Raw genomic sequence first — 15863 nt, forward strand, 5'->3', positions numbered from 1 at the left:
ATTCCATAGTCCCGCATACCATATACGAAACCTACGTGACTGAGAACGAAAGGAAACAGAAAACGTCCATACGGGGTTCAAGTTCGTGTGCTTTTTGCCCGCCTCGTGTGTTGTTTCCCCCGAAAACGCACCCACGCGCTTGTGTTTCCCCCCGATATCAATCAAAATACGGCTCAAAATTGGCTGCCTCATCATCGCGAGTTCGTACAGCGTACTCTGTGTTTCCCCTTTTTGATTGACGTGCTCCTTCTTGCACTCCGGTGCGCCAAGGATGCATCTTGGAACAACTTCTCGGCGTAGAGCCAGGACATCACGACCGGACCCAAGCCCCCCCCCCCCCCCTCCCCCCAAAGCATAACGTTACTTTATGATACTAACGAACATATAAAGAACGCGGCATATAAAATATTTTGTGGGTTTATTGTGTGTTTCCACTCGAGACACTACGGTATACAAAAACCATTCTGAACGGGGCGCGCCCGCTGCTCATTTCAGCTTGGGTGGCCCGAGGTTTCTCAACGAAACTGTTAGGTGTGTCAACCTTCCATTCTTAGCAAACAAGAAAATCGTTTTCCCTCGTAACCATAACAACTACAACGTAACTGTCTAAATTGACCTGGAGTCAAGGAAGGGTTTCAGATGTTTGATGTGTGTTTACTCGGCAAAAGTTGCACCCCGGCTGCTAAAGGAAGGTAGTGGGCAGGTGTGAAAGAAGGACGCCGTGACCTTCTCGCCAGCCGCCCGCGACGAGAAATCAGCGTAACATACAGCACAGAGTAGCACTAGGCTCCAACAATCGACTCTGTGTATCGTGTTGTCCTTCATCTTTTCCCCAGTCACGGGGTTGGTCTAAAATAATCTTGAACCTTCACTAGCTCCTTTGTGCACAAACTTTTTGTTCGGGATCTAAAGTGAAAAAGAACAAAAACAACGCAGTTAACTTAGTGAGCTCAGTTCACAATGAAAAACAATAGACTCGGAACTAATAAAAAATGTGGAACACGCACCGTTCTAAATCACAACTTTTGAGCGAAGGAGTTCTAAAACTGTAAGTGTGTTCTTTTTTTTTCAGTCTCAGGTTCTTTCTTTTGGGGATATTTTCTTTGGGGACATTTGCTGAGACCAGGGACCTTCGTCCCTCGTTCTAGCAGAAAAATTCAGCCGTCGAATGGCCGAAAATAACAAAGTAAAATGCCATTCACTTAATGTTTATCAAAATATTACGCTCTGGTGAAAATTGGACGCCTGCAACAAGTCTTTATTTTAGGCACTTTTTATTCACGCGCCGCCCATTAAAAAGCATGACAAAAAAGAGTTAAAGAAGGTTGGATTTATCCGCCTATATTTAAAGAAGTTAAGGTCCAACATAACTGAAGTATTGGAACGTGGTTTAGCAGTCTCTAGAGTGATGACCTCGCTTTCTGGTTTATTTTTTTGAGGCAGCAACACGGGTGAATAAGTAAGTGAACTATATTTATTGAAACAAACATTTGAAGAATTTTCTCCCGCCTAACAGTTACCGATTATGTCCAAAACCCAAAGCCGCTTATTGACGTCATGAGCTCGAAGCCATGGTATAAAGAAAGGTTTCAGAATTGTGTACCAAAAGAAATAGCGCTGTGATCGCAGCGCATACATCGAACACACCCGGGGTTCTGGATATTGAGTTGCTAAGTGAGCAAACTTCCTTATTTATTTATTTTTTTTTTGTGGGGGCTGTGGGTAGGGGCGGGGCGTAATTCCGTGTTTACACGAACTTTCCTCACAGTTCTTGCATCGATCCAGTGAGGTGCGGGAGGTTGGGAGAGATGAGTGGGGAGACTAAATCTTAAGACAAGCCGTGTTCTTAAATGGAAGCCTCTCTTACCGGGCCTCGTGACCAGGAGGCCTGCCTTCGCGAGTGCTATTTTCAGTACAAGCAAGGCTGTATTCGACTCCAAAGCGTGGCACGTACCACAAGGGCTTTCGAAGGCCCGTCTGGATTAACAATTTTCCTGCGTCTTGAGTGTCATACAGAGTCACTAACGATCATGTACCACAGTGTTCCCACAGTCACTAACTCCAGAAGTACCACAGTGTTCCCTTCTTGGACCGCTGCTTTTTCTTATCTTCATTAATGACCTTCAACGAGAAATCATCTCATCCCAAGCAGCACACCATTCTTGGACGAACATCAGCTCACTACTGGCAGGAATCGGCTCCAATATCGACCCACACTTGGTCTTCTCGAAAGCGCTACCCAATTCAGCTTTGGCCCAATCACTAATGCCAATATTACCACGATTCAACCAATATTTAAACCAATATTGGGCAATCATTTACGTTATCGTTCGACTGCCTTTGAACCACCATTTAAGCCAACGTTAGGCTACAATTCAACCAATACCTGAGCCAAGATTGCACATCCGTTGGTTGTGGGTCTTACAGTCAGTATTGAAAATCAAGTTTAATCATTGGCTTCTCGAGTATTGGCTCGCAGCCTTACGCTCTGAATATTTCACTTTCGGTATTCTATTTCAACCGCGGGATCTACTATTTCCAGCATCCATTTTAGCGGACATTTTATTGAACCCTATAAATATATCTGAAAACAAAGCTGTAGTGGACAAGCTACAATCACTGTGGAAAAAAAACTTAAAGGGACCATGTAATGACCTTTTTACTTTCACCAGGTAACTTTTACATTAAACCTTCAATGTTCACTGAATGCCGAAGAGGCATCAGTTTTCGTTTCGGTATATTGTTTCTTACACAAACAATCAATAAAATATAGAGTTTTTCTTTCTCTCCAACTGACAGCAAAACAAGCTGCGGCGTAATTTTGACGATCGTGACGTACTCTGGCACAGGAACCGGAAGTTCTCTCGGCAGTAGGAAAATGAAAGCGCTAGCGGCGAGGGGTTGGCGGTGCGCCGGTTGGTTTTACTGCGGTGATGGCGCTGATGTCACCGACGTATTTTCTGAATCGGCGCCTCTAATCGTCGCGATAGCCATGGATATATTGCAGCTGAGCGAAATTCAATTAGATATGTTGCGGGTGTGGGTGACGCAGGCCCGTTGCGACGCTGGTCGAAACGGGAAATCTGTGTGTGCTTGGATGCTCCGTGCGATGCTCCTCGTCACCACACTCATCCACGAGCACACACACTTGGGGGCCAGCAGAGCCGCTCCGAGCTCTTCCCGCGTTCCGCCTTCCGCCGCACCCGCTGTCGCTCCCAACTTTCGCGTCGCGTCCACCCACCGGTCCAGTCTCGGCATACACTGACTTGACTGGGCTCGAAACCAAGCTGAGGTCCTCACTTTCCCATTTCTTTCCTTGTCAAAATAACAACAACAAAAAAACAAGGAAGCGCCCGAGTTGGGGACAAAACATTCCGCCGCACCCTCCTGGAGAGGCGACCTCTCCCGCTGTTCCTAATTAGCGGGAGCCGCGATACAGCACAAGCCGATGGCCCCAGCTCTCCCGCTCAACCCGTGGGGCAAGGGGCGGTCGACGACCGGGTGCGCTTCCTAACGAAATAGCCGAATTCTGTAACAACGTGGTTCAGCGAGTGGCAATCGGTGAAGCTGCAACTGTTTCTTTTTAAGCACCGGACTGCAGAAACTGTAATTCCGGCACTTCGGGTACACTGCGGTCTTTCGGCATAGCCACCGAGCGATCGATCACAAACAACGTAAACACTACTCGAGCAGCCAGAAAACGTAAGTCTGCTCCGCGAAGGAAGCGCGGCGAGGAGCAAACCCGTTCAGCAGACGACGCTCGGAGATTGACTATGCAGGCGTAGTAGTTTTTTTTTTTTCTTGCCTCGTTTACCACACGATAGATGGCGCTTGGCTCTGAGAATTATCTGAGAATTATCAACAATGTGGCAGATATGAAGGTATTGTTGACAACCTGCGAAGCAGAAGCGGCTCAGCTTCGACTGCATTTCAATGCCAGTAAGTCAGCCGTGGTGCTGTTTTCCGGTCAGGGCGAGGTCCTTGATCCCCTTTCCATCCAGGATAAAGCACTTCCTCTGAGTACCCGATACAGATACCTTGGTGTTACACTGACCTGTTCCGAAGATTATCTAAAAGAACACAATGAAAATCTCAAGGCATCGGCACTAAGAAAGCGAAACATGCTGCGTCGAAAAAGTCTTTGGAGCTGTGACCGGTATCTAGTGACTTGAGAACTTTGGAAAGCGGTCGCGGTACCAGGATTGACTTTCGCCAATAGTGTTACGTGTACACCCAGCGAGATCCGGGAATACATTGAAAGACGACAACGAGAGATTGGACGCCAGGCACTAGGATGCCACAGCAGGGTGGCCAATCAACTTGTTCAAGGAGATCTCGGATGGTCCTCTTTCGAGGCACGTGAAGCCAGCAGCAAACTCGAATATTATGCCCGACTTTGACATATGAATGGAGACTGCTGGGCGAGGAGAATTTTCGTATACCTGCATCTAAAAAACGTGCACACAACGTGGAGGCGTCGAGTCATTCGACTTGGAACAAAGTATGGTGCCTTCTCAAAGACCGACGAGCCATCTACAAAGAAACACTGGGTAGCCAAGGTTAGAGGGCAGATAAAGACTGTCGAGGCAGACCGCTGGAGGGCAGACATGCAAGAACATTTAAGTATGCACCTCTACGCGTCTTACAAGACCGACATCGCTCCTATCCACTGGTGTGGAAATACGTTGGGAAGTCGGCTCCTCGCCGAGGCCCGCAGTGGTGCCTTGCGTACCCGTCTGTACAGAAGAAGATATGACACCAACGTAGCGGACGTGCTGTGCAGTGCATGTGGTGATGCGGACGAAACTGTACAACATTTGCTTCTCGAGTGTCCAGCACTGGAACCTGTAGCAGGCGTCGGTACTTGCATTGAGCAAGCTCTTGGATTTACAGAAGAAACCAATTTTGTGGCGTGCGCGAAGCGGAGGCTCGAGGCTTGGTGGGCGATTCACCTGTAACGCTCGCCGAGAAGGCATTGCTGGAGACGCTGCTGCGAGACTCGTGCCAACAGATCGACTACTCCGACAAGGAGCGGGAGGCTCTGCTTAGGGTGAACGAGCGAATGGCAGGCAAGATAACTTCAATGCACATCACCATTCATGGTTTAGAAGATGCTTCCCGACGTAGCGCCATTGCTGCTTCCGAGGCAAACAAGGTGGCGGAGAAGGGGAAGGCGTTGGCAGAGGAGATGGGGGCATACCTGCTGGAGGAAGAGGAGAAACACAGGCAGGCCCCAGAGAAAATGTGGCAGGAGCTTGAGGAGAAGCTACACTTGTCAAACGAAGCACCTCTTGTTGAGCAAGAGCGTGCGACGAAGGTGACAGAGAACGAAGCGGCGCTGACGCTATACAAGCGTCTGCTGCCCACTATGAAGAAGAAGGTGCTTCAGCGCAAGCAAGGCTGAGGCACAGGAACGCGTGGACATGCTACAGAAAGCCATTGAGGAGTCCAAAGATGACCTGGAGCAGTGCAAAGCAAGGCAACGTTCGGACGTATGCGCAAAGCTCAAGGCGCAGCTGGACGATGCCGTAAAGGATCTCACCATCCATCTGGAGGTGTCAAACAACCAGAAGTGAGATTTTGAGAGAAAGCAAAGATGCTGAAGCACAGAGCACAGGACAACATCGAGGAGTGCAAGATGCAGGACAAGAGAGGATTGTCTAGGGTGAAGGAGTTGAAGAGGCAGTTCCAGACGGAAAGAAGACGGGCAGACAAGCTTCAGGAGAGACTTCAGGAAGTTCTCAACGGCACGAGTCTCGGGAGATCTGACGAGCTGTTTCGGTCCATTAACTACGAGGAGCGCCAGTGCGGTGACTCCAGCAGCAACAATACTCCAATTTCTTCTTTTTTACTGGGGGGGCGGGGGGGGGGGGGGGCCGTGTCTGTTTTGCAGACGCTCGTTGCAAAGAGCAAGCGCCGCATAAATACATACATACATACATACATATCACATTCGGCAATTTTCGTCATCTCTCTAATTATGCTACAAGATGTGGATCTGAATATTCTTTCACGAAACCTTTAGGAAACATTCGCCAGCTATTTATTGTTTATGATCGCGGTGCTGGTGAGTTAGGCTCTTACCCAATAGGCGACGTGAATTTGCCTGACGTGCTGCGGTTTCGCTGATGCATCGGTGTGAAAAGGCAGAGAGCTTTCCAAGGAAAGAAGGACCGAAAGAGTCCGGTTTTCTTTTATACGTTCTATAGCGAAGAATGTTTTTGTGGCTCCCCCTTTTGTGTTTTTGTGTTTCTTTCCACACCTTTTACGACATGCGGTGGATGAAATTCGATTTCAAAATCGCTTCATGGTGCCTTTAAGTGAATTATACATGCAGGTACATATAAAAGTATGGAATGCAAATTGTACCGGTAATACATTTTATTCAGAATTTCGATTGAAGAAAGATTAAAACAAAAATAAATGCCAGGTTCCATCACTGCACGCTGTAAACCGAACAGGAACTTGATGAGATTCCATGCCGAGGCCCGAGCACAGGGATTTGAGAAAGACAGAATCCTGGGCCTGAATTCAGGTGAAGGGTTTCCGATGTCACATCTCTACCGGTTCCTACTAGGTTACCTCATACTACTATCACCTAAAATATTATTTTGCCTTTTATCTTCAGTCACTGTCAGTTTTGTCTTACGCATGTCAATAATGACGATCAAAATAAAATATAGCTTCTATATTCATCGCCATTTAATAACTAGTCAATTAATCAGTTCACTCCTAAAAATCTCAAAAAGGCCCACGGACTTCTTTTTTTTTTTACTTTTCCATAAAGGAACTTCACCGATAAAACTAGAAGTTAGGACACTTTCTTTAGAGCGAATTTTTTTGTATTTTTTGTATACAATAAACATGATAATTTTAGGAGACAAGAGCACTGTCTTTTAGAATAAATAAATGCGCAGGTAAGACACCCGGGCGAGCTTGCTAAAATCAGCGTCTTAGCTGAGACTCCGTGAAGAAAAGCTATCCAGATGCCAGCGCACGAGAGGAGCGGCACGTGAATCATCTACAACAGGGGTGGCCAAGCTGACCTGGCCTAAGAGCCGCAAACAAAACCACGATACTTCCAAGGGCCGCGGCGGGGGGGGGGGGGGGGTACGTTTTTCTAGATCAATAAACTCGAACTACTTTTAACCTATCCGAGTCAAAAGCAGTCCAACTGTACATATAGTAGCAGTAGCACAAGACTACCAAACCGCTATCTGTCTTTCGATTTAGGACGCGTTCCACTTCTCTTTTTGGGAAAGTGCTCCTGTGAGCGGGAGGAAGACGGGGGAGAGGGCGGAGGGAGCCGGAAGCCGCACTTTAACACGCGAAAAGCTGCACTCAGCTCGCAGCTTGGCCACCCCCGATCTATAATGTATAAACATTTGGAATAAAACAAACGCCTAACCTTTCATGAAAACACGACATTGACACCACTGCCGCAGAAGCCTCTCAGGCAGTCGGAGACATGAAACATAATTTACGTGACGCACTTTCTGATGTCCAAAAGGTTACCTAGTCAGCCCGAAATTGAACTTCCCGATTCATCTTATCATCGTATCCCTACTCCACTAGTATTTCGATTCTAGACAATCAACTTATAATTCCATATCTTCAAAATGCGAGGAAGCTCTCTCAACTTTACATTCTGCATAAAATTTACTACCATTGCTCATAACTAAAGAGAGCCCTCCTATCACCCACAAATACAATAGCATCCCTCCTAATTAACTATTGGCCAGGCAAAAACAATTACGGTAAAGCTAAGGCAATTTACTAATCACTACTTCCTTATGCTGTCGCTGAACGTAACCAACTGCCAGCCTCCATCGTTAGCGCCACTGATGCAACACAGGTTTATTATCTCATATTAACTCGTTTATATTTAGTGGATGTGTGGCTTCCGCTGTTTTCATTTTTTATTGTTGACTTATGTGTCTCTATTGCATTGTTCAATGCATCGCCCTTTCCACTATGTCGTGCCCCGAACCGGGTCTTTATTAATGAATATTTTAAATTCAATTCAGTTAAATTAAAGGTGGGAGAAGGTATGTGCAACACAACTCATGCTGAGTCGACGCGAGCGGACATAATTTCATGGTTTGTGTCATATTCTCATCAAGAAAAAAGCTCTTCGTGCAATAGCCAATGTTCCTACGACCTCACCATTATTTCCTCTCTTTGATAAATTTTCCATAACCGACGTGTCAAAACTTTAGAGTCAACGCTTAATATTAACGTACCAATCGGCCCTAAAAGGTAAATCCGAAACATTTCTGAACCTCGCTGACCTTCATTTGCAAATTCCAATTTATCAAACCCGTCACATACATCCATGGGAAATACCAAGATCACGCACGAATTTTGGACATCAAAGAATTAAACATGCACTTCCTCACTTACTAAATCATATCGCATCGCTAGAAATTGATATCCCTTCACTTAATAAAAATAGCATCGTTAACATTTAATAAAAAAATGCACATTCTATGATTTATTAACATTGTATAAAAATGCACATTGTATTGTTTTTCTAGATTTATTTGTTTATTAAATGATCTCTTGTTGCGTTGTCTACCATGTAGGGGTGCCAGGGGCTCGTTAAGCTGCATATAAGCAGCTGTTCAGAAGATTATTTACGACAAAGCATAAATACTTTTTCATGCTACAGTATTTCGTTTGCGCAATAAAACCCTGACCGCTCCTTGGCGGCGTTAGAAGGTTCAGAAGCTTGTATTTTGAATTGCGTGTCAGGAATGCTGTCCTGAAAATTCATCGTTCAATCTGCGATAACGTAAGCCCTCAGTTTTAGCACTATCCTGCCCTAATGGTTTTCTTACCCTATTATAAAACTACCTTATTAAACATACAATTTCCAACTAAGCTGAATTGGGGGCTCTTTTTTTTTCATTCTCAGTATACAAAGTGCTACATGTAGTTATGTGAAAAAAAAATCAACTAAATATTTAGAACCTGCTTCTTTAATTTCGTGCATAATTTTGTGTGTTCCTATATGCTATACACGTTTCAGATTACATCCACGTAAAAACTCTGAGTACCAATTTTTTTCCATGCTGAACGTCGGGATAGAGGGGAGCGGTGTCTTCGTTGTGTCCTGATAACTTCTAGGGACCGGTTTTCTATTTCATTTATTTAATATATTCAGGAGACTGACTAGATCTTCGCATTGTTCTATCTTGCCTAATGGTCCGGCTAACTTCTGAGCGTGAGCGAATGCGGCTTGTTAATAGCGCCTTTGAAACACTTTTTTTTTTCCTGTTACTTCAAACGTTTGTCATTGCATTCCAGGAAATGAAGTTTGCGTACTGAAAGCTTTAACAAAGCTTTCAGTACGCAAAGATGTCTCTTCGCGCCCGCAGATTGAAAGCTAGTGCTTTGTGCAAAAACAAAAGAAACAAAAAAAAATCATGCAGGGTTTTTGCTTACCAATAAAATCAGAACCAAGAAACAAAACAAAAAGGATTGGTTACCATGGAATACGGAAATTTTCTCAGTTCCAAGAACAGTGCCCATGCCTATTCCACCCAACGAATATTTCAGCTATGCAGCGCAGAGTTGGCTGGGTAAAGAAGTAAGTATCCCGAAACATGTTAATATGACATTTCAAAACAACAGCCATACTTGCTAGCCTAGAAAGGTTTACATGGCATCAATATTTAGGTGGATTACGCGGAACACGTCCAGGCGATTTTCGGTGGTAATGAAGTAAACCCTATGTTCACTACTGGGCTTTTCCATGTTGAGCGAGAAATAAAAGAAAAATAATCATATGTTCGTTGCCGGACTTTTGTATGTGCACAGGCAAATACACTTGACAGTGCGATTTGCTTTTGGTAGAGAAAATGGCAACTTTGTATCCACTATCCCATACGTTTTTATTTAGGATATTTATAAACGCAATGACTTGTTGTGTATTGAAAGTGTCCAATTTGGGAAATATTTATTAAAGTAAATGGTTTCCGGGTTGTATATTTTATATTTTAGGAAAGGCATGTAATTAATTTTAATGCTAAACTTTCTCCCATTAAAAACATTATATGAATCAAGGTATAGGTTACGCTATGTCTTTTTTACAGCGAAGCTGTTAAGTGCTAGGTTCCCCAGAATCGTGTCCGGTATGTAGACACAAACTTACCTGGACAGCTACCACCATCTATAAGCGACGGCGGCAAGCACACAACCAGTTTGGTTGCCGCCGTCGCTCGTAGATGGCGCGAACCTTTCCAGCTATAATAAAAGAATGGATACTTGTGCGCGTTGGTGGGAATTCATCGCAGGAAACAGCGCGAAAAACAGACGACGACGAAGAAGAAGCACACAGTGTATCGAGTACAGCTCCGCTGGTCTTCCTTCTTCACGACAATGGAAAGGCTGAACGATTTTTTGTTTGTTTAGAGACACAATAATTTTAGAACTGCTTGGGACGGTTCGGATATTATAAAACATTGGGTCACGGTGCTCCCCTAACTTAGGAATTATCTCCCCCCTACATTTGGCTGAAAAATGTTTTATGCATTTTTTCGTTAAGTCCAGCAGGAAACATTACCCCCCCCCCCCCCCATTCCTAAATTTAGCAAGTCGATCACCACGGCGATCGGACTCAGCCAATCATTTTATTATTCATTCAATCAGAAACGTAAACAGTAAATAAATGTGTAAGCGATGTTGGATCTTTCGAACACTTAACCACCTGACGAAAAAGAGTGGAGCTTCTGACTTTAGTTCTTGTCGTTTTCTTTTAACACGGACCGTCGTAATATAGTGTCGTAAAAAAATTTATAAAAGTGAGTTTTCGCACATTATGTAGCACCTGCGGCTACGCTCTCCGAAACGAAGGGGCCGCCACTGTGCATAGTTTTCGTTAACCTCGTCTGTTTAATTCCGGAGCGTAAAGCGGGTTGCGTGGTGCATTGCGGGGCAGCGGATACGAACTGCGAAACCTCCTTGATGTGTTTGCATACGCATATACATTTGGAATGGTGGTGAAGTACGTCTGTGTGCCACGGGATTGTGGGGGGTGTAGGCAAAAACCACTAATTTTCGTTTAAACCAATGGCGTGCTAGCCTATTCCCGGAAGTTCTTGTGCACTTGGAGCCATCTTGCTTTAACCTTTTCCCGAAGTGCCCGTTGCAGTTAAACCGGGGTCAAATAAGCCAATTTAAATAACGCCCGCTTACATAACACCCCGTTTGCTAACAATCTTCCGCATTCTATACCGTTTGTGTGAAACCTTTTCCTCTTACAAGCGTTTTGAAAGTTTTTCTTTGGTTTTTGATTGCATTTCTAAAGCAGGAGCTTCTCTTAGTTCTGTGACGACGCAAGGTACTTCAACCTTAGAAACCTTTTTAAACAAACTATTCAAAATGAGGTCTCAAACACGCTTCTTTCGAAAGGTCATTCGCAGAAAGGAAAGTTTTTTCCTGGGGTGAAATAAAACAACGAAGAGAGAGAGGTTTGCGATTATGACTTTATCATCACTCTACATGTTCAGGCAGACATACAATCTCTATACCAAAAAAAAATTGAATACCTTAAATTGTTTTAGCGTTTTTCAGAATTTCAAACAAAAAAATCATAGCGCCAGAACCCAGATACTTCAGTTCAGACAGTTCGCGATATTGGCTGGTGTATTTGTGCCACTAGCCCGCAACTCACCAACGTTTGCATGTTGCAGCAAAAATATATTTCTCAATGCCTCATTCTTCTTCACCAAGTCTATAAAAGTGTAAACGTTCGCGTTGGCTTTCCTTGACATCGCGTTGATCTTTCGGTGTCACAATTAAATGAGGTTGTTGGCCCGTGGTCCTCGTTTTTTTTTGTGATTTGATAGTTCAATTGCAAGATGTGTGTCCATTCTGGTTCCATTAGATTACTGGAGCGCAGGGGTGATACCTGAAACACAAAGATAGGTACCTTTTTGGCGCAAAGAGCCGACCTCGCCAAAAGGTAAAAAATACGACGAACAACAGTGGCACAGCTTTTGTAGTCAGTGACGTCGTGTACAGTCCTGCGCTTACGCCCTCTGCAGACTGGCTGTTTGCACTGCTGCCCACACTCGCTTCGTGAAAGGGAAAGGCCAAGCATGATGGATGGATGTCGGAAAACCGGCTGCCCCGTGGCGTAGCCAGGATTTTATTTCGGAGGGGGTTCAACGGCATTATCCCCCCCCCCCCCTTTACCCAGTGACGAAGCAGTGTGAACTCGGTTGTACGGACGCTCACTAAAATATTAGCGAGGCGCTGCAGATGGAACGGGTAAAGTTGCATTGTCATTTTTGAAAACGGAGCAGGCTTCATTTAGAAGAATACGGGCGTGGTGGCTCACTGTTCTACCGTTGCCGTAATTGAGACCCTCCAACCTTAAAAGCTTCCTCACAGCACACAACTCCCTCCGCGTTTTGAGGTAGCACTGCATTACCAACGCGTGCCGGCCAGTCAAACCAAAAGAATAGCTATACGGTCACAAAAAATAAACAGCAACACATGCCGAAGAAGGAAAAGAAAACGACGCTGAACAATTAGAGCAAGCATTTACCCACAAACATTAGGCAATATTCCAAGCCGCCATTAAAATGGCCGAGACAGCGGAAGTTGAATTTCACATGCCGCGAGTAACAAGTCGGCAACATCACCGCTCTAACATTCCCGCTGGAAGCACGAAAGAGCATTTTAAGCGCTCCGTGTTCCTCCTTTTTTACCTGATCACACAGTTACATGGGACATTTTTGAAAGAACCGGCGTACGTTGTAATTAGTTTCGACGCTTCTGCCTGCAAAGATCTTGGAAAGCTGGGCAGCTCGCGGCGGTGAAGAGTTTGGAGCTCTTTTCAGGCCTGGTTTCAGTTCCTGTACTCCCATGCGAGCAGCTTATTTGGGCTGCAGAATTTGTAAGGGAGAAATGTGAAACGCCCGTCACATCTGCGCTACGGGCGGTCGCCCTCTGTCCGGAGGCCCTATTCCCAAACCTCCATCGTCTCCTCAAGATCTTATATACTCTGCCCGTAAGAACGGCGGAAACTAATCGCTCGTTCTCTCCACTGCGACGGTTGAAAACATACCTGAGAGCGTGCACTTCGAATGAGCGACTGTACGGTCTATCACTTTTGAATCTTTACCGCGACATTGAAGTTCATGCGGAGGACGTCCGTGAACGCAGGCGGCTGCATCTTAATGTGTAGGCGCTTGGCATAAAGGAGATGATCAAGAGAGCCTGTAAATTGCTTTTTGAAATAACTAGTCCCACTTAATTTTTTATTCGTGGTAATTTCTAGTCGAAAGCACGTAATTCTCATAAGTACTCAACGTGTGCGTGAGCGCAGCGCCACCCGTTGATTACAGTGCAGTTGTTTTTACAAATAATTTAATATTACTTACATCACTGACATTGTTTAACATTATCATCATGTGTTCGTTTTCTTATGTTCGGTTTGGTTTATTAAAGTGTGTATTCTAGTGAGGATAGTTCGTTATACTTGGCCTTCATATATCCATCCTTTACCCACAAATGTTTCTAAATATCCGTTCTCGATATATCTGAGGTCAGGTTCTGCATCCCACCAAATAAACATGAATGAAGAAATATTGCGTATTTTATTTATTTGAGCATTTTCTACTCCGCGAACACTTTTTCCCGAAAGCATATAAGTTGGAGATAGCCCGCTCTCCCCCTTCGCTCCATGCCCCGTGCAAAACCGACGGCGTGAGTGGGGGAGGGAGAGGGTCCCCGGAGGAGGGGGTGGGGGGGGTTAGGTTTGGCATTTCGAGGGGAGAGGGGGGGGGGGTTCAACCCCCCCTAACCCCCCCGCGGCCTACGCCACTGCAGCTTCCATTACTGCGATCAGTGCCTGACGAAAATCTGTAAAAAAAAAACGTAAGGATTGGGGTACGCGACACCTGCAGCAGTGACCACCTTCCTGAATTTTTAAATGCTCGGGCGTATATCTTGCGGAATCTACCAAACGTGTATTGTTAGAGCACAGGCGATAGACCCCATAGCAATGGGGCTCACGCCACATTGGCCCACTCGTTGAGATGTACGCTGCCGCCGTGAATATAGTCAACGGTTACAACGAGTTTCCAAATCGGTAGTGTAGCTTAGTGGCAAGTTGCATCCCTCATACACAGCTTGACGCTGGTTCGATCCACTGTTTGGGCTTACTTTATTTTTTCTTTCCAACATTTTTTTTTCTGTTGTGATATTTGGCGATATTTAGGATATTTATTTTTCTGTTACTAACACTGAAAAAAAATGAATGTGGTAGACGAATCTTCGTTGAACTAGATGGTATCTCTTTCCGCTATCCCCATTGAACTAAATGGTATCCCTTTCCGCTATTCCCATTGCACATCCCTTTCCGGATGTGCAATGGGGATAGCGGGGCTTGGGTGGCAGCGCTGGACGCCGCGAAGAAGAGTGTTCAGGGAAAAGGGGGAGGAGGGGCGGGAAGGGTGGCCAAGTGGGTTTATAGTTCTGTAATGAGCAGCCGCAGACTCGTCGCGAAGCGGCGTGAACGCGGGGGGCGGGGGGGGGGGGGGGGGACCTTGCTTAACACGCTCCACAGTGACATAGGCGCCGACTGAATCCGAAATAGAAGTTCCCGCACGTTGCTATATGTGACTGCGCAGCGTTTATTTCCGCGAGCATCCAATCCGGCGTGAGCGGCGTTGCTAGGGAGTCTATCGACTGCGCCGTAAAAATATGCCTACCGGACAAAAAGTGCACTACAGGTTAGTGCTTCCCATCTAGCATGGAATGAATTCTGAGCCGCACATAAAAATTGTGGGGCACAATAAAATAATTTAAGATCAACAAAGAGCAATATTGGAGGCAACACGCGCAACAGAACACCTACGGAAGCAAAAGCCAAGATAAGGGATTCATGGGGACTATTGTCAACGATTATTCGATTGCATTAAGTTTATTTTATTTAAAAAACAGGGTACAAAGTGGGGGGGGGGGGGGTGGATAAGGGTACAGAGAAAAAGCTGCAGTAATGGAACTTGAAGGACCCCTGCCCCCACATTTCTCACCTTGTCGGGCAGAAAAACTGCAAAAAATATCGCGACTGGAATAAAACCAGTTATGTTTGCGACATTATAAGAAGAAAAGGTGTAACACCTTTCAGTTTATAAAGCCATTGTGAACAAGTTGTTTTTTTTTTTTAAATGGCCATCAACGTGCTTAATTCATTCTAAAGCATCTGTAGCCCGTAATTTGTCTTTGAACTGGATACAGACCAGGACCCGGTACTGCCGGGTGCTGAATGTGTTTTCCAAGCTGTAGGACCGAATTCAAAACTTGACCTAACAAAAACGCAAAAATAAACGAATAATACGGGCATGACTTTTGAATTGCTTTGTGGTGCGAGATATCAGTCCCCATCATCTTTGTTGGGTTGCCAACAATAGAAGACACATACGAAATAAACATCTGTCCATTATCTATGCTCACCCCAAGGTCTTTTACAACAAAGTTGCGTTTGATTGAAGTTAGTTTCAATGCATGATTGTTATGTAAAACATTACGACGTATGCACAGGGAGAAGACATTTGTTTTCAGAAGGTTCAGAGAGAAGCTATATGCTTTACGCCACTGAACTGCGCGCGGCACATCATCCTGCAAAGTTTTTCAGTCTACAGGAATAGGAGCATTAAAAAAGAAAAAGAGCCTAATGTCATCTGCAAACAACTGGGCATTTTGAACTTATCTTGCTAAATCATTTACGAGGATAAATTGATGATTTATAATATCAAGTAATCCCGAATAGATTGAACCAGGTCTAAAATTGTTATATTTGTATTTTTTATTTATTTGAATATTTTCAGTAGGCTGAATAGATCTTC

At 44.9% G+C, this 15863-nt stretch overlaps 1 protein-coding gene across 1 annotated transcript in view; it reads left to right on the forward strand.

The window, feature by feature from the left end:
• Positions 1–5423: 5423 nt before the first annotated feature.
• The window catches only part of LOC120844229, a 92352-nt gene continuing 81912 nt past the window's right edge, over positions 5424–15863 (forward strand). The window contains exon 1 of the mRNA XM_042286290.1: positions 5424–5555. Within this exon, the coding sequence (XP_042142224.1) occupies positions 5424–5555 (132 nt within the window). The remainder of the gene's footprint in view (positions 5556–15863) is intronic.

The sequence above is a fragment of the Ixodes scapularis genome, unplaced genomic scaffold (assembly GCF_016920785.2).
Source record: "Ixodes scapularis isolate PalLabHiFi unplaced genomic scaffold, ASM1692078v2 PGA_scaffold7__128_contigs__length_106722199, whole genome shotgun sequence".
Taxonomy (NCBI): Eukaryota; Metazoa; Arthropoda; class Arachnida; order Ixodida; family Ixodidae; genus Ixodes; species Ixodes scapularis.